The sequence below is a fragment of the Lampris incognitus genome, chromosome 19, assembly GCF_029633865.1.
Source record: "Lampris incognitus isolate fLamInc1 chromosome 19, fLamInc1.hap2, whole genome shotgun sequence".
Classification (NCBI taxonomy): Eukaryota; Metazoa; Chordata; class Actinopteri; order Lampriformes; family Lampridae; genus Lampris; species Lampris incognitus.
The window spans coordinates 6,096,685-6,114,962 of NC_079229.1; the positions used below are offsets into that span (position 1 = coordinate 6,096,685).

General features: G+C 50.5%; 1 protein-coding gene across 1 annotated transcript in view; it reads left to right on the forward strand.

Annotated features, from left to right (window-relative positions):
* The first annotated feature begins 2,051 nt into the window (after positions 1–2,051).
* arfgef1 (ADP-ribosylation factor guanine nucleotide-exchange factor 1 (brefeldin A-inhibited)) overlaps positions 2,052–18,278 on the forward strand; it is an 87,950-nt gene continuing 71,723 nt past the window's right edge. The window contains exon 1 of the mRNA XM_056299931.1: positions 2,052–2,450. Within this exon, the coding sequence (XP_056155906.1) occupies positions 2,327–2,450 (124 nt within the window). The 5' untranslated portion in view covers positions 2,052–2,326. The remainder of the gene's footprint in view (positions 2,451–18,278) is intronic.

Here is an 18,278-nt window from a genome sequence, read left to right on the forward strand (position 1 = left end):
CTAAGTAAAAAAACTTAATTACTAGTGAATTAGTAATGATCAAGATGTCACTTTAGTATGGGGGAACATATTCTAAGTAACAAAAACTTAATTTAGAGTAATTTAACACTATGAACACTTGTAGTTTTGTGTGTTGTTATGTAAGAACAGACCATATTCATTAAGTGTTAGTAAGGGAGAATAACTCTTCTTGTGGTACTACCACCTTATAAAGGCCATACTAAGCAAAGCATATTGAGATGGTACTACTAATAAGCACTAATTCTGAGGTTATAGAGGGAAAACTCATAGTTCATGGCTTACTGGTTGTATAATAAGGCCATGCAGAATAAGGCATTAATGAGTACGTAATAATGACCAATTAAGAGCCAATATGTTGCTAATTTGCATGCTAATAAGCACCTAATTAATGGTGACTACGTTCCCCATACTAAAGTGTTACCAAATGTATGTGTGCATCACATCTGAGCTGACGTATGTGAACCAATGGGGGGGGGGGACGCCTCCGCGTCACAGAACGGCAAAACATAAAGCGTGCATTTGAAAGGACACATTGACCTGCAAAGCAAAACGCATTCACAGCGAATCAGGAGGCCTGCGACGGATATTTGCTGGGTAATTTGTCAGAGGACGTATAGTTGAACTGCTTGCAGGCGCAGCAGCGCCTGCGAGTTCGCGTTAGCAAACCCAGCAAGCTCGCTCGGTACAACTTCACTCATAACGCCGCTCTCTCTCTATGTCTATCTCTCTCTCTCTCTCTCTCTCTCCTCTCTCTCTCTCTCTCTCTCTCTATCTATGTCTATGTCCTCTCTACCCCCGCTCTCTCTCTATGTCTCTCTCTCTCGCGTCTCTCTCTATGTCTCTCTACCCCCCGCTCTCTCTCTATGGCTCTCTCCCCCCCCGCTCTCTCTCTCTCTCTCTCTCTCTCTCTCACTCTCTCTCTCTCTCTCTCTCTCTCTCTCTCTCTCTCTCTCTCTCTCTATGTCTCTCTCTCTCTATGTCCCTCTACTCCCGCTCTCTCTCCCCCCGCTCTCTCTATGTCTCTCTATCCCCCGCTCTCTCTCTCTCTCTCTCCTCTCTCCTCTTCTCTCTCTCCTCTCTCTCTCTCTCTCTCTCTCTCTCTCTCTCTCTCTCTCTCTCTCTCTCTCTCTCTCTCTCTATATATATATATATATATCTATGTCTCTCTACCCCCCGCTCTCTCTCTATGTCTCTCTCCCCCCCGCTCTCTCTCTCTCTATATATCTCTATGTCTCTCTACCCCCGCTCTCTCTCTATGTCTCTCTCTCGCTCTCTCTCTATGTCTCTCTACCCCCGCTCTCTCTCTATGTCTCTCTCCCCTCCGCTCTCTTCTCGCCCTCTCTCTCTCTCTCTATATATATATATCTCTATGTCTCTCTCCCCCGGTCTCTCTCTCTCTCTCTCTCTATATATCTCTCTCTATGTCTCTCTACCCCCCGCTCTCTCTATGTCTCTCTCCCCCCCGCTCTGTCTATGTCTCCCCCCCCCCCCCCGCTCCTCTCTCTCCCCCCCGCACTCTGTCTATGTCTCTCTCCCCCGCTCTCTCTCTCTATGTCTCTCTCCCCCCCGCTCTCTCTCTCTCTCTCTCTCTATGTCGCTCTACCCCCCGCTCTCTCTCTATATCTCTCTACCCTCGCTCTCTCTCTATAAATATATCTCTATGTCTCTCTCCCCCCCGCCTCTCTCTCTCTCTCTCTCTCTCTCTCTCTCTCTCTCTCTCTCTCTCTCTCTCTCTCTCTCTCTCTCTCTCTACCCCCCGCTCTCTCTCTATACCTCTCTACCCCCCGCTCTCTCTCTCTCTCTCTCTATAAATATCTCTATGTCTCTCTCCCCCCACTCTCTTTCTCTCTCTCTCTCTCTCTCTCTCTCTCTCTCTCTCTCTCTCTCTCTCTCTCTCTTTCTCTCTCTCTCCCCCCAGCTCTCTCTCTATGTCTCTCTCCCTCGCTCCCCCCGCCCGCCCGCCGCCTCACTGCGGCCGTTCTCCACGTACGTGACGTCGCTTCCTCTTCCCAACATGGCGCAGGCAGGTTGTTAATGGCAGTCTAAAGGGATCCTACCCCCACCTTATGTGTTTATTTATGTTTGTTCGTTAAAGGGGGGGGAGGGGGGCGCGCGCCGCGGCTGACATTTCTATTATTATTATTATAAAAAAAAAAAGAAAGAAAAAAAAGAAGAAGAAGAAGAAAAGAGGAGTACGTGTGTTTCGGAAGGAGGAGGAGGAGGAGAGGGGGGGAGAGGAAGGGACGGTTTGCGGCAGCCCTCGGGACAGGTACACACACCTCGGCCCCCCCGTTTTCCGCGCGACATGCACGAGGGCAAGAGGACGAAGAACATGTTCCTCACCCGCGCGCTGGAGAAGATCCTGGCCGACAAGGAGGTGAAGAAGGCGCACCACTGCCAGCTGCGCAAAGCCTGCGAGGTGGCGCTGGGTAGGTCCCGTGTGGGTTTTCACGCGGCTGGGGGGGGGGATCCTCCGCTCCATCGATCCGGACGCGTCACGCGGCGACGACCCCCCCCCCCTCCCCCTTTTCTCCCCCGTCCCCTTTACGTGCCGGGGGTCGTCGCTCCCTCCGCTGCCGTGTCGCAGCCAGCCTCGTCCCGGCGTGTGGCGGCGGCGGCGGGTCGGTCCCCTCCCCTCCCGCCCCCCCCCCGCACTTATATATGTATATACCGTTTTTACACCCCCCCCCCCCCGCGCAGTAGTTGTTGAACGTGTGCGGGTTTTAAAAGCGACCGATCCGGCGCTTTAAAACTACAACAACAACGCGGAAATGGTGCAAAAGGGCTGCGTTGGTTCGCCGCCGCCGCCGCAGGAAATAGGGCCGTGCAGACGCCGGAGACAAGAAAGTTGCAGCCACGAGCCCTGCACACCCGCGCGCGCACATCCGGGCGACCGTCGTGTATTTACGCCGGCTTTTTTTGGGGGGGGGGGGCGATCGCCGTGGAAGCCCCACGCGTCGCCTCGCTTCCTGGTTGCAGAGGAAGTGGTGCCCGCCGCGTCCCGCTGAACTTAACTCCCCCGCGTCGCGGCTTTAATCTGCGGACGTCCCGGTCTAGACTCCCCCCCCCCCCCCAGAGAAGCGAGGATTAGGTGAGAAACCTGCCTTACAAGCAGGTGTGTGAAACGGCCACTGCGGCTCGGCTCGGCTCGGCTCGGGGCAGGAGGAGGGGACCGTGAGGGGTGGTTCGTGGCAAGGCTGCACAGACTCCACACAGGAGCGCCCACCAGTGTGTGTGTGTGTGTGTGTGTGTGTGTGTGTGTGTGTGTGTGTGTGTGTGTGTGTGTGTGTGTGTTACCTTCGCAAGGGCACGTCCTGCGCGATAGCTCGCCCACTTGGGCGTGTAAACGTGCCAGGCGGACCTTGGGCTCGGAGAGGCCTGCAACAAGCCGGGTTCTGTTCTGCAGGGAGGGTAATTTGACACTGCTAGAGAAACAATGAGTCCCGTCTTGCACGGCAGCCAAAGTGCCTCCCTCTCCTCTCCCCCCTCCCCCCCACGCTCGCTATTATAACTGCGCTTTTAAGTTGTTGCAGAATATAAGTAGTGTAAAGGGCACGGGCTCTGCTGCTCACACCTGCCCCTGCCCCCCCCCTCCCGGCCTTCTCCGATATCTTGTAAAGAAGCAAACCACCCACGACAATTACGCTGTCGTTTAAAGTATAAGAACGGTTACAAAGTGTCACGGAGCGATACATATTTACATCCAGTGGTGGATCTAGAGATTTTTTCCTGGGGTGCACCCCTTTGCCACCCTGTAGATCCGCGCCTGTGAGGGGGGAGGGGGATTCTAAATCGGTGTCTTCTGTTTGAGACGAGTTTGGTGCGGGTCTCATTGACCTTCACCATGCATGTACATAAAATATACTTTAACAACATATTATCTGATTTATAAATGGGGTGGCAACGGGGGTGGCAAGACTGTGTCCCGGAGGTGGCAGCTGCCACCCCTGTAGATCCGCCCCTGTTTACATCATATCCTGATTTGACTCGTAACACTTAGGTGCTTCTGCAGAGCTGAAGTTAGCTTGTCTGAATCGTGTTTTTAGCTAGCCAGCGACCCGGAAAACCAAGCTGACACAGCAAAAGAAAAACAACCTTTTATCTGAACAGTGATTCGTTTGAGCGGGTCAAAGGTCACCAGAGAACGTCTTCACTTGCAGCTCTGTCGATGGTGTTTCTGTGAAATCCTACCTTGAATAAAACCACACACGGGCGATACCGAGCGAGAGAATACGAGGGGGGAGGACGTGCAGAAAAAGATGTTTTAGTTTCTTACCAACGAGGATTATAATGCTAATGTTAAGCGGTTAAGAGAACGGGTGGATGTTAAAAATGAGCTAAATCTTATTGTCGTATGACGGTATTCGCCCTCGAACCCCTGCTGATGGTGCAGCTAAATGTGAGACTGAATGTCAGCTGGTGAGTTAGAGGCCAGATTGTTGAGGTGCTTCGCGTCTAAAGACCTGTGCCGAATGCGAGGGGTTAGCCGAGGACGGTCGTTGAGTAAGGCGTGAATCTCTCTCTTTGGGCGGCAGGGTTAGTCGAGACGTTTACTGGGCGTGGCTGTTTTGAGGTATCCCAAGAAAACAAGCATAGAACGTCTCGTTTAGGGCCGCTTGGTTGCCTACGGCTCCGTATACCTGCAACATCCCGGGTCAGATCCTTAGCCACTGGCCTTCGCTTTGTGTCATCGGCACTCTTGCATCCATAATCCTGTCTCTCTCTGCTAACCGTGGTGTTAAACTTTTTGTTTTGTTCATTTTTACGTATGCATGTACTGTTTGATACGTAGGTCAGTATAGAGCCAAGTTCCTGCAATGAATCTCCAGTACAGTATCACCGCATATCAAAACAACTGGGTGACCTAGTATACTGGAAGGCTTACATAATCTCCTTTGGCTCCTGGGGCTCCGAGGCATCTCCGAGAGAAGGCCTGTGCCACTGTCTCCCGTCTACTGTAACCGAGAGTCCTCACGTCCTGTCAATCCCAAAACAACCGCCATGAGCGCTCACGCCGTCCACTGCCGGTTGTTGTCCCCGAGACACATGCACGGCGCTCCCAGATCGTTTTAGTTTAGTTCCTTATTCATGGCCATGTTCGGGATCTGTTTCATGCACCAATTATTCATGGCCAATAGATTTTGTTGTGGCATACTTGGTAATTTATCATCACCAGCGGATTTTTATTATTATTATTAATTATTTATTATTATGAAGCTGGGTCGTTGAGTTGACATGTTGTGATGGAACTGCCTAGGCCTAAGACTGTCCCCCCATTTTGCAACCTAAATTTGACCTCTCTCTTTAATTATTAAAATGCCACGCGGCGGCCTCGGACTCGGAGCAAAGTACGATATTTCTCACATTCTCGGAGAAGGAAGGAGTGCGAGGTAGCAGGGGCCCCATTATCTTCGGCTCACGCGGTGGGCTTCCTGCGCCGAGGTGAAAGGAGCTGTCCTGATGGCAAGTAAGATGAGGCGCAGGACTGACAGTTAACTCAACATATCAAAGGCCTCGAGGGGCTAAGCTGCCTACCAACTCTTAAAAACAAGCATGGAGGCTTTGGTTAATTGTTTTCCTGCCACGCCTGCACATGATACTGGTTAGTGGATGGGCGCCATTGTTTTAAACCAACTGTACCCTCTGTGTTCTGCAAAGTTCAAACCGCTCTGCTGCAGGGTGTAACGGGATTCTCCTGGGTAGCGTGAGCTTGACATTGCCCAAACCATACCGCTGAAGTTGGATGCGGGCCTGCTTTTCCGTCTTGGAGTCATTTAAGGAGGAAGGCTCCTTCGAACGGGTACATTGCTCATTATCTCTAGCCTTAGGGCGTATGATCTTGGGATCGGGAATATACAAAGGGTCGGAGCATCCTGAATCACGGCTGCTGCGTTTCTGAACTTCTGAACGTTCACAGTTACTTGTGAGTACATTTCAGTTCACAAGCTGAAGGCTCCCTTTTGAAACAGAACACAAAGTAAATATCAGATTCTTGTAGAATAATGCCCACGGTTCGGTCGTGATTGAGCTCCGTGTAAATAAGTCTCGTGGCCAAGGGTGATTTTCCCATGTCTTTTGTTGTATGGAGGATGGATACAGCTTTGTCATGGCCTCCTGACCACGTGGTGTCATGTACATGTATAGTAAGTTCTGCTTCCAGAGGAACGGTTGCTATAGTTTCATTGTTGGGAAGTCCCACCTATATTAATAGCTGTGCATTAAGGTGAGTCATGATGAGTGAAATGGAGAACGGTAGTCTCTTGGACTGGTGGTTTCATTGCTGGTATTGTTTACCTTTACTTGGCCGAAGATTTCATTGCTCAAATTCAGCACTGTAGATCTGTGCGCTGGGCACAAATCCAATATTATTGTCTATCGTCTTTCCGTGGTGTTGTCTCAGGAGGAAATTCGGATAATATCAAACTGTGACGCAGTTTTGTCATCGACATTAATGATAACGAGAACATTTTACTGGAAGATTCTCACAAAATGAGGCCCGAAATATATGGAGTATTATCTGAAAACTAGTATTCGTTTGGTATTATACTTTACGTTACCGAACAGTTCAGTTGTGATGAACCTCGGCTGGTTTCTTAAACATTTTTGCATGTCGAGCAGATATTGCGATAGACCATATCGTGTTAAATGTCCCATAGTTATCGTGACGATGATATTTTCCATATTGCCCAACACTGCTTGAGACATGCTCGTGAAGCATATGCCAGCTGCCGGTCCTCGCCACCCTGCACATGATGCAGCATTTCCAGCCATGGTGGGTGCAAGGCTCACTCCAGGCTAATGCTCTGCAGCGGTGAGAGCACTATAGTGGAAAATATCCACAAACATCAGCGAGAGAGAGAGAGAGAGAGAGACGTGTATGGTAAATGCATTCAAATAAGATTTACTGGTGCAGATTTCTTATTGTAATTTCCTTGATTGTCCTGTAAATTGTATGCCAGTTAAAAGCGTACGGTGTATACTCTCTGCACGGCATAGCAGCTTGTTTGCTAGGCACAAACCAGTTTAATGCTTTGGTGCCACCTTTTCTTTGGCCAGAGGCCCCCTAGGCCTTGCTCTTATTGCACTTAGAGGGAGATATACATTAGATTTGAATGTTTCGCTGCATGGAAAAAAGAAAAATTCCACCGAGTTTCAGCAACTAGGAGCAAAATTTGATGTCGACTCAGCGGGATGTTTGCATGAACTAATAAGCACCATGGGTTTCTCTGAACATCCCATCGGAATATTTTCGTTTGTCCCCCCCCTCCCTTTTCTCCCCAATTGTATCCGGCCAGTTACCCCACTCTTCCGAGCCGTCCCGGTCGCTGCTCCGCCCCCCTCTGCCGATCCGGGGAGGGCTGCAGACTACCACATGCCTCCTCCCATACATGTGGAGTCGCCAGCCGCTTCTTTTCACCTGACAGGGAGGAGTTTCGCCAGGGGGGACGTAGCGCATGGGAGGATCACGCTACCCCCCCCGCCCCCCAGTTCCCCTTCCCTCCCAAACAGGCGCCCCAATCGACCAGAGGAGGCGCTAGTGCAGCGACCAGGACACATGCCCCACGTCCGGCTTCCCACCCGCAGACACGGCCAATTGTGTCTGTAGGGACGCCGACCAAGCTGGAGGTCAGACGGGGATTCGAACCGGCGATCCCCGTGTCGGTAGGCAACGGAATAGACGGCTACACTACCCCGGATGGCTTCTTGTCTGTTTTCTTTGAGTCGGTCGGTTCTCCTCCGCTAAATGTAAGGGCCTACTCCTCAAAAGTATGTAGGCAAGGTAATTTCAGCATCATCGCAATTCCCAAAGGTGCTCTTTTTCCCTTTAAAGCTGCTCGAGTGTTGTTATATTTTGCTCATAAGGATGATTTTTTTTGTTGTTGTAGTGATTAGTGGTTTCGTTGTTTGTTGGGTTTTTGTGCCCAAGGGAAGGTAATTTAATGAGGCTCCTGCAGATTTCTGTGGAAAATATGAACAGTTTGGACATTGAGAGATGTATCGCATTGCTTTTCATCAAAAGATCCGTGGTGCAATTTTCTCAATACCGACATATATTATTAATGGGCCGAGAGCTCACGAAGATCCCCGAGCATCGATCGCATTCATAAAAACGGGCTCTCGTGCAAATATCTTTTAAGGTAACCGTAGTGGGCAAGCTATCCCTCGGATGTAGGAGGATTTTTGAGTGCGTTGTAACATTAGATCCAGACCAGATACGAATACACCGTGTGGTGAGACGTAAGCTGTATTTGTGACATAACGCAGCAAAAAAAACCATCTGCCAGCCAAGGTGGAAGGACTGGAATAAAAACTGCCAACATATAAGAATATTTTCCATTCTCTGTCCCGTAACCAGTAGATATCCATTAAACAGGTTTTGTCCAAACTTAAGTAGTGGTTTACTTGTTTTTGTTATGAACAAAACTTTTGGCATTAGGACGTCCGGGTGGCGTGGCAGTCTATTCCGTTGCCCACCAACACGGGATCGCCGGTTCGAATCCCTGTGTTACCTCCGGCTTGGTCGGGTGTCCCTACGGACACATTTGGCTGTGTCTGCGGGTGGGAAGCCGGATGTGGGTATGTGTCCTGGTCGCTACACTAGTGCCTCCTCTGGTCGGTTGGGGGCGCCTGTTTGGGGGGGTAGCGTGATCCTCCCACGCGCTACATCCCCCTGGCAAAACTCCTCGGTCAGGTGAAAAGAAGCAGCTGGCGACTCCACATGTATCGGAGGAGACATGTGGTAGTCCGCAGCCTTCCCTCGCTCCACCCCCTCTTCCCTCAATCGGCAGAGGGGGTGGAGCGGCGACCGGGACGGATCAGAGAGCGGGGTGATTGGATGGGTACAATTGACAATTGGGGAGAAAAAAAGGGGCGGGGGGAGTCCAAACTTACGGCATTGCCTGCATGGGTTGCCTTGTCTTCGTGAGTGACACGGCTGCAGGGACGCCGCTGTTGGAGGATGGGACATAATATGCTTGTGGTCATTAAGCACAGCCAACACATGCTGCCCCAATGATAAGCACCGTAAGCGATCCAGTTTGTAATTGAGGTTTTTGACGCGCCTCTCGGAGGACCCGTACACCCCCGTCGCAGGCCCCTCTTGAATATTAAACATGGGAGGCGAGTGGCGGCTGCTCAAGGCCGGGCTTATGCTGCGGTACTGTGCATGTGGTGGTACTGAAACGCACGGGGTTGCCCACCCTGCGGCGCAGACGGCATATCTCCCGAATTGAACAGAAAATATTTATGTCTACCCAGAAGGTGAGACTGGCCATTTCCTTGTATCTGAGGCCCGGCAAGAGATCCTCGGCTAGAACTGGCGAGAGCCCGAGAACGTTTGGACGAGGGAGGAGATGGCAGCCGTCGGCCACGTTTCGTGTCGGGGTCCGGGAAACATCTGATGCAGTAAGTGGGGTGAACAGCGGCTCTGCCTCTGGAGCTGCTGTTCACCCCATAAAAATGAATCACCTGTGTGTATTTGGGTTTTTTTGTGCATGTGTGTGTGTGTGTGTGTAGCAACACAATCTGTCCACATTGCTCAAAACCTGTTGCAATTCTAAGTATAAATGACATGGTCAATACATACTAACACAGCAGCAGGCGCGCACACAGATGGACACACAAATCTCCGTCAGACACATTTCACAGCGTTGGCTCGTTTCAGCATCCATCTAGAAACGCATGCTCGCCAAACGAGGCCGGGCCCTAACACGAATTGGGCGTCGGACGGTGTCGTTTAAAAGATGCAGTGCGCGGTGGGATAATTCGGTCCATAAGCAAGTCGACTCCTCCTCCAGGAGGAGCGGGTGGAGGTGAGGCGGAGCCGGGCCTCTGTGTTAATTCTCCCATCCAGACCGACTGCACACTTGAGCTCCCCCCGTAAACCCCCAGAGTTTGACTGGTACCACGGATAATGTGCGGCGAAGGAGTCGGCGTGCGAGGGCCAGGCGTAGGTCCCAACGCACAAATACGATAGGAGGAATTTGGAGCCAGGCAAGGGCGTTTTTTATTGTTATTGTTATTGTTGATGAGATGACACCTCCATACATAATGCATGAATTCACTGCACCGCCGTCTCACTCAGTGCCGGGACAGGTGAAAGATGAATACATTGCAGACAGATAAGCACAATGGCGATAATACCTCCCCCGCCTCCCTGTGACTCCTCCTCCCTCTCTTTCCCGGTGTCTTTGCGTTGCTGGCATTTATCTGATCCGACCATCTGTATTCATCCGAGGAGATCTGGTGCACAGCTAACGATATATCACCGTGACTAAGCGAGATGGAGGGGTAGGAGGGATGCGTCTGGAAGGAGATGGAGCTCACGATGAAGGAGCAGTCTCATCGGCGGGAGGGAGGGAGAGAGAGAGGGATTGGAAGTTGAAAGCGAAGGCGGTAAGGGTTGGGAAAAATTCAGATGGAGGATTCGGAGAGGGCGAGAGACAGACTGCTGTCGGTACGGCGTCGAGAGAGGGCCCCGTTTGGCGAGAAGAGGGCACTTTGAGCCGAATGCGTTTAGGAGGGTGCGGCGCATGGGTCAAGTCGTTTTTCTTCTGCCGCCTTTTCCACCCGCTATTATACCCCCACCGAATAATAACCCCATACAGGGAGAGAGAGGAAGCGTCATTTATGGAATCGGGCCGAAAAGTGCCAAATCATGTATCCGCTGCAAAGTTATTAAAGACGGATCCCTCATAGTAACAAAAGGTGGCAGCTGAAGGCCTCGTGGAGGACAAGTGCATCTTGACTGTTTGGCCAGAAAAGAAGTCTTTTGATTTAGCCATGGGTAGTAAGGCTAGTAATTAAACAGAGGCTTATGCAAGTGCGAGTTGGGGGGGGGGGATTGGTTGGACACACGTGCACACACATGCACGCACACACGATTAGGTAGCCACGACAACCCCTGGCAGTATTTACTTCCTCCGCTCCAAATGTAATTACTGCTGTGTAACCTTTGCTTTCAGGCGGGACAATGGAAATGTCAGGGGTCTGATTTTTCTCAGGCTCTGCCCGGTGGTAGCAGCCGGCCCCCCTGTTTATCAGTGTTTGTTATGGGGTGGAGGTGGACACCTGCACGCAGATCCAGCCTCGAGATTAGCCTACGGCCTTTCAATCATGCAGTCGAAGGCCGCGGTATGGTCTTAATTACCTCGGTTTGGGGGACATCGTCATCTCACATAGCAGCGTCAAAGGGGACAAAACCCTCGACTAACGAATGCATAGAAGGAGTGATCACAGCCCGGGGAATGAGCCAACCAAGGTTACACTGTAAACACGAGAGGGAAATTTATGGGCGAAATTTACACTTTATGGTCTGCTCTTCGAAATATCCGTTATCTCGAAAGGACCTGAGAATATATTCCTGCTATCTATATTCTATCACATTATATGCAACCCACCAGCCCGTACTCCAACACCGCCTTCGCCCTCACCACTGCTCACCTCGCCCACCTGTCCAACCAGTATTGACTGTGAGCTTAGTTTAGAGAGACACATTCGGGGAGAGCGGGCCTCAGTGTACTGGAGAGAAGGAGAAAACAAGGTTAGGTAAGGCAAAAGGAAATAGTGAGGGAGACAGCTAGGAAGGTACTTGGTGTGTCATCTGGACAGAGGAAGGAAGACAAGAAGCTTTGGTGGTGGAATGAGGAAGTACAGGGAAGCATACAGAGGAAGAGGTTGGCAAAGAAGACATCGGATAGTCAAGAGAGATGAAGAAGACGGGAATACGAGGAGATGGCGGCATAGGACGAAGAGTGAGTTGGCGAATGCAAAGGAAAAGACGTACGTTGAGATGTTTGACACCAAGGAAGGAGAAAAGGGCTTGTACCGATTGGCCGTACAGAGGGAGCGAGCTGGGAAGGATGTGCAGCGGGTTAGGGCGATTAAGGATAGAAATGGAAATGTGCTGACAAGGAAGGAGAGTGGAAAGTGGAAGGAGTACTTTGAGGGGCTGATGAATGAAGAAAAGGAGAGAGAGAGAGAGAGAGAGAGAGGGTTGGATGATCTGGGAATAGTGAATCAGGAAGTGCAGTGGATTAGCAAGGAGGAAGTGAGGACAGCTATGAAGAGTGGAAAGGCGGTTGGTCCAGATGACATACCTGTGGAGGCATGGAGATGTTCAGGAGAGATGGCTGTGGAGTTTTTAAATATATTTTATTTTTAACACAGTCTTGGAAAGCGAGAGGATACCTGAGGAGTGGAGAAGAAGTATACTGGAATAAGGGTGATATGCAGAGCTGTAGCAACTGCAGAGGTATAAAGTTGATCAGCCACAACATGATGTTTTGGGAAAGAGTAGTGGACGCTAGGTTAAGAGGAGAGGCGATGATTAGCGAGCAACAGTATGGTTTGAGTGTGCTTTGAGGGGTTGTAGACTAGAAAAGCACCATATGAATGCATTCCATCTACCATTTATGGTTGCATGCCATGAAAGAGCACCACAGATGCGATGTTTGCTTTGAGAATGTTGATGGGGAAGTATAGAGAAGGCCAGAAGGAGGTACATTGTGCCTTTATGGAATTTAGAGAAAGCATACGACAGGGTGCAGAGAGAGGAGGTGTGGTATTGTATGAGGAAGTCGGGAGTGGCAGAAAAGTGTGTAGGAGTGGTGCAGGATATGTATGAGGGAAGTGTGACAGTGGTGAGGTGTGCGGTAGGAATTACGGATGGGTTCAAGGTGGAGGTGGGATTACATCAAGGATCGGCTCTGAGCCCTTTCTTGTTTGCAAGGGTGATGGACAGGTTGATGGACGAGATCAGGCAGGGGTCTCTGTGGAGGATGATGTTCGCAGATGACATTGTGATCTGTATCGAGAGATGGGAGCAGGTAGAGGAGAGCCTGGAGAGGTGGAGGTATGCACTGGAGAGAGGAGGAATGAAATTCAATAGGAGCAAGATGGAATACCTATGCGTGAACAAGAGGGAGGACAGTGGAATGGTGAGGATGCAACGAGTAGAGGTGAAGAAGGCGTATGAGTTTAAATACTTGGGGTCAACTGTTTAAAGTAACGGGGGGTGCAGAAGAGTGGGTGGGTGGGTGGGTGGAGAAGGGTGTCAGGAGTGATTTGCAACAGAAGAGTACCAGCAAGAGTTAAAGGGAAGGTTTACAAGATGATTGTGTGACCAGCTATGTTGTAGTGTTTGGAGATGGTGGCACAGATGAAAAGACAGGAGGTGGGGCTGGAGGTGACAGAGTTGAAGATGCTAAGCTTTTCATTGGGAGTGACGAAGAAGGACAGGATCAGGAACGAGTATATTAGAGGGACAGCTCAGGTTGGACGGTTTGGAGACAAAGCGGGAGAGGCAAGATTGAGATGGTTTGGACGTGTGCGGAGGAGAGATGCTGGGTATTTTGGGAGAAGGATGCTGAAGATGGAGCTGCCAGGCAAGAGGAAAAGAGGAAGGCTAAAAAGGAGGTTTATGGATGTGGTGAGGGAGGACATGCAGGTGGCTGGTGTGACAGAGGAAGATGCAGAGGACAGGAAGAGATGGAAACCGATGCTCTGTGGCAACCCCTAACGGGAGCAGCCGAAAGTAGTAGTAGTAGTAGTAGTGGTGGTGGTAGTAGAAGTAGTAGTAGTAGTAGTAGGCAAGGCAAGAAGGCAGTGTAGTGGTTTTAAGCTGGATACTGATGGCACCAACCGCTCTACAGTGGCACTAATCACTGTAGAGAGGTAAGTACCATCCACATGATGCATGCCCAATGCAGACGACCTGGAAACCTTTTGAAATGGAAATGATGTTGCAGGAGGCAGGATGACTTCTTCTGGCCTCCGTCACCAGGCTCATGATGGACACACTGAATCACAGGCTGACCCTTAACACAAATACCCCCCCCTCCCCCAGTCTGTGTTTATGTCGGTGTGTGTGGGGATTCAAAAAATTGTGTTTCATGGTGCAAATCTTTGGTAGAGGCGTAGGACAGGCAGTTAAAAGGATGCATTGACATTCCTCCCTCATTCCGGTCTTTTTTTAGCCTTCTGTCTTTCCCCCCCTCTCACATTCCTGCATCTTCCTCCTCATTTTCCATCTACCCAGCCTCACCCCCCCCATTTTTTATAGTGTAGTACGTAAATACGTTTTAATTTGCAGTGCTGTTTTCGAAAGTATTTTCCAAAAATGGCAAATTCAGTCGTTCTATAGCCACTTTTCCATCGATGCAAAGTGAAAACATCCACCCACATCGTCATCTTTAAGATACACCCAGGTTGTGACCATTTTAAAGCTCCAGACCACCGAGCACACAGATAGAGCTTTGTAAGTCCCAGGCGATGAAGCATGGATGTGCGTGGTTTATGTTCAGAGTTGAAAGGTCATCAAGGGCTCTTTAAGTTCGCGGATGAAAAACATTTGCACTTGAACATGAGAAATGTGGCACTTTATAGCGAACGATCACATTCGAGTCGCTTTTTGTGAGTCGATGTAAATGTGACCAAGTGTGGTATGTGGGCACATGATGTCGTCTCATATTGATCGCAGGACCCTGAATTGGATTGAATCGGATCGAAGTCGGTACGGTGGCGGACTTTATGGTATCGGCAAATATCGTATAATTTTCTAACGAATCGGTACAATATCGTGTCCTGATGAGACTTGTGATCTACACCCTTTTTTTTTTTAAGCAATATATTTATTGAATTTTGTTTGCAAATTACATCAAAACAAGTAATAGCACAGTGCAGCAAACATTTTCACCCCCCCCCCTAACCCTGTCCCTATAACAAGTAATACAATTCAAAGCAGGGTTAAAGAAGATAATAAAGATAAAAATTCAATTAATAAAACTAATAAAATAAAATAATAATAACAATCATTTCTTTCACAGACTGATTAGAGGGTGTGGTTTTTTTTTTCCAGTTGCTTTTACGCATATAAACAGTCAGATAGAGGATCTACACCCTTAATAAGATCTAGGCGGGTAGTGGACCGTGGGCGGGCTGCTATCGCGTCCCGCGCTTGTTTCGCCGAGCGGAGTTCACGCAGCGGTCCCGGTACCTTAATGTGAGAAGCCCTCCCACGGAGAAGGAGGAAAAATCCAAACCGTGTCTCGCAGAAGCGTTCAAAAATAAAACGTGCCGCACCACCCCCGTCTCTAGTGTCAGTCAGCCAAACACACACCAACGGTGGCGTTGGCTGGAGGCGGACGCAAGGTCTAGAGTTGATTTGTCTTGGAAGCCAGCCTCGTCCTTGTCCCGACCCCCCCTCCCCCTCCCCCCCTCTGTGTCTTTTCTCCGCTCTCTCTCCGCCTCCCCTCCGCCTCTCGGCCGGCTGAACCCCTCCCGGTGAGCTGTTTGCTTGCTGGCGGTGTGGTGACGTGCTGCAGAGTGTCTCCGGAGAGCCGTCTGTTTATCCGTCTCTCCCTCCCCACGGTGCAGCAGCGGTGTGCCGGCACCGCTGTGTCTTAATTGATGAAACGTTCGGGCCCTTGTGAGAATTTGTGTTTGCGTGTGTGGCTGCGTGTGCAGATGTGTGTGTTTTTTTTTTTCTTTCATATACTCGTTTGTTTATTCTCGGTGTGAGTGGACCCTTGTACGTGTTTGCAGAGCGTGCACCGTTTGTGTGCGTGTTTGTGAGCTCAAACGCGTACCGTTGTATTGAATCTGCTCCTTCGGTAGCCAGGAGGGTTTGTCCGCGTGTGCTCGGCCTTCCTTTTCCTGTGATTGCCGTCGTCCTGCCCCAGTGCCTTGGACTTTTGCAGCCCGCGTGCCCCACGCAGCCTGCATGGAGCGTGCATCGTGCATGGCCTTCCTCACTGCTGCAGTCTTAAATGACCATCCCGTTATCTTCAAAAGAGACCTCAGTGGGTAGACGGGGGTGTTTTGGGGGCAAACCTCTCCATAAGCCTTCGATGCACAGAACAGGTTAGCTAGTTGTGCGTCACAGATCCGTTGACCCACACGTTATCGGGAGATTGGGCTTGTGATTTCGGTGTTGTGATAGATGTTCCCAGCTGGAGCGCTGCTGCTGGCTATGCGGTTGGTTCGCCTTGTCACGCCACACGGGTAGTAGGCAGACAGGCCGGCCCGCAGGGAGAGAGGGATGTCGGACTGGGTTGAATTACACTATTAATCCCGGGGCGGAAAGTCAGGTGTCACCGCAGCGTAAAAGTGCACGGCCTCGTTATGGAGGTAGATCCTCTACACCATAAACAGAATATTCGTTCAGCCAATAGGCAGCTGTTGTCAGACGTGGAGGAGAAGACGCAAGGTAATCTGGTTCGCACACGGCCGCGGGAAGCCATGTGACTTGACTGTGATGCATTATTCAAAGCGGGCTACCTGTTTGTTTGTACGGTTAAGGTCAGTGGAACTGTGGCATGTGATAAGAGGTGAGGCCTGTTCTCAAGCTGTGACATGTGGTGTGATATCGCTCGCTAGTACCAAGATAGCCTTTTTTTTCCCCCCTCTCAAAACCAAGATCGGATTTTTGTCCATTCATGAATAGTAATATAATCTATCTGGACCATAGAGTTAGGATACCTTTACCTTAGTTGGAGACACTCTCCATATACCACTGTTGACCCCCCCCCTTTTTTCTCCCCAGTTGTATCCGGCCAATTACCCCACTCTCCCGAGCCATGCTGCTCCACTCCCTGTGCCGATCCGGGGAGGGCTGCAGACTACCACATGCCTCCTCCGATACATGTGGAGTCGCCGACCGCTTCTTTTCACCTGACAGTGAGGAGTTTCGCCAGGGGAACATAGCGCATGGGAGGATCATGCTGTCCCCCCCCCCCCCCGAACAGGCGCCCCAACCAACCAGAGGAGGCGCTAGTGCAGCGACCAGGACACATGCCGACATCCGGCTTCCCACCCGCAGATACGGCCAATTGTGTCTGTAGGGACGCCCGATCAAGCCGGAGGCAACACGGGGATTCGAACCGGAGATCCCCGTGTTGATAGGGCAACGGAATAGACCGCCACGCCACCCAGATGCCCCCGCTGTTGACATTTTTGACTGTGTAGGATGAACGCTGGTGCAGCGGCAAAAGTGTTCAAACAGGACAAGAAGATTAGACGTCTTGTCTGTGAATGTTCTCATTCATCCAGGTCATGGTTATCCAAAGGAGTTGAAACAAGTGCAGCTGGACTTGGTATATATCCGTGAAGACGTTTCGCCTCTCATCCAAGAGGCTTCCTCAGTTCGGGCCTTTCTGACTAGACCAAGCTAGTCTGACTGGCTGCTGATGAGACTCAGATATTTACCCTCTTGGAGTCGTTGTCAGAGCTATAGATATGCACGGCTCTTTTGTGTACTGATGTTTACCAACGCCCATCGCTAACAGTAGCGCTAACCGTAGCTCTGACAACGACTCCAAGAGGATAAATATCTGAGTCTCATCAGCAGCCAGTCAGACTAACTTGGTCTAGGCAGAAAGGCAGGAACTGAGGAAGCCTCTTGGATGAGAGGCGAAACGTCTTCACGGATATGTACCAAGTCCAGCTGCACTTGATTCAACTCCTTTGGATTAGACGTCTTGTGTTTCGATGTATCGACGCCTCTGGTGGACGGGTCAGACCGCTCAAACAGAAAGAAAAACGTGACAGCGATGTGGAGATGTTTCTGTTAAACAGGTCATCTACCGATTCTACAGTCAGTATTACAGTACAGCAGTGTTCGCATGTGGTGTGATGTAGTTTGTAATACATAACATTGAGTGTGTTGGCTTTGGTCTGAGGACGTCAGTTTTACAAGGATGGGAACTTTGTACCGCTGAGCTGATGGCACATGAGCCAAAATGGCTGCTGCACCTTGTTTGTAGTCCTCACCGCCAGAGGGAGGAACAGATTGGGGGGGAAATCACACATTTCACTTTTAAATTCATCTCGTCAAAGCTGAGCTGAGCATCTCGCCTGCTGTGTTGTGAACACAACGTTTCACACTCATTTCAGCAGGCTTTTGCCCACTGAGAAGCAGCATTAGTTGCAAGTCAAGTGCCATGCTCAAGGTCACCTCAGTAGTAGCTGTTGAATGAGGGGAGAGCCTCTCTTGGTCACATTCACCCCCCCCCCCAGATTTTCCCAGCTGGCCCACAGATTCGAACTTGCGACCGTCCTCTCACAACCGCCGCCCACTCGTTGTTGTTTCCTGTGGGTGCACGCTGGTGTTGTTAAGAGGCTGACTGAGCTGCGGCGAAGCCGTTTCCTGAGCCACGATCGGCTTTCGCTGCGGCGCCGTGTTAGGTTTGATAAGCGCGGCTCACCGATAAGCGCCTTCTGAAACAAACGGACTCGCCACAACAAACCCGGCGAAAGGC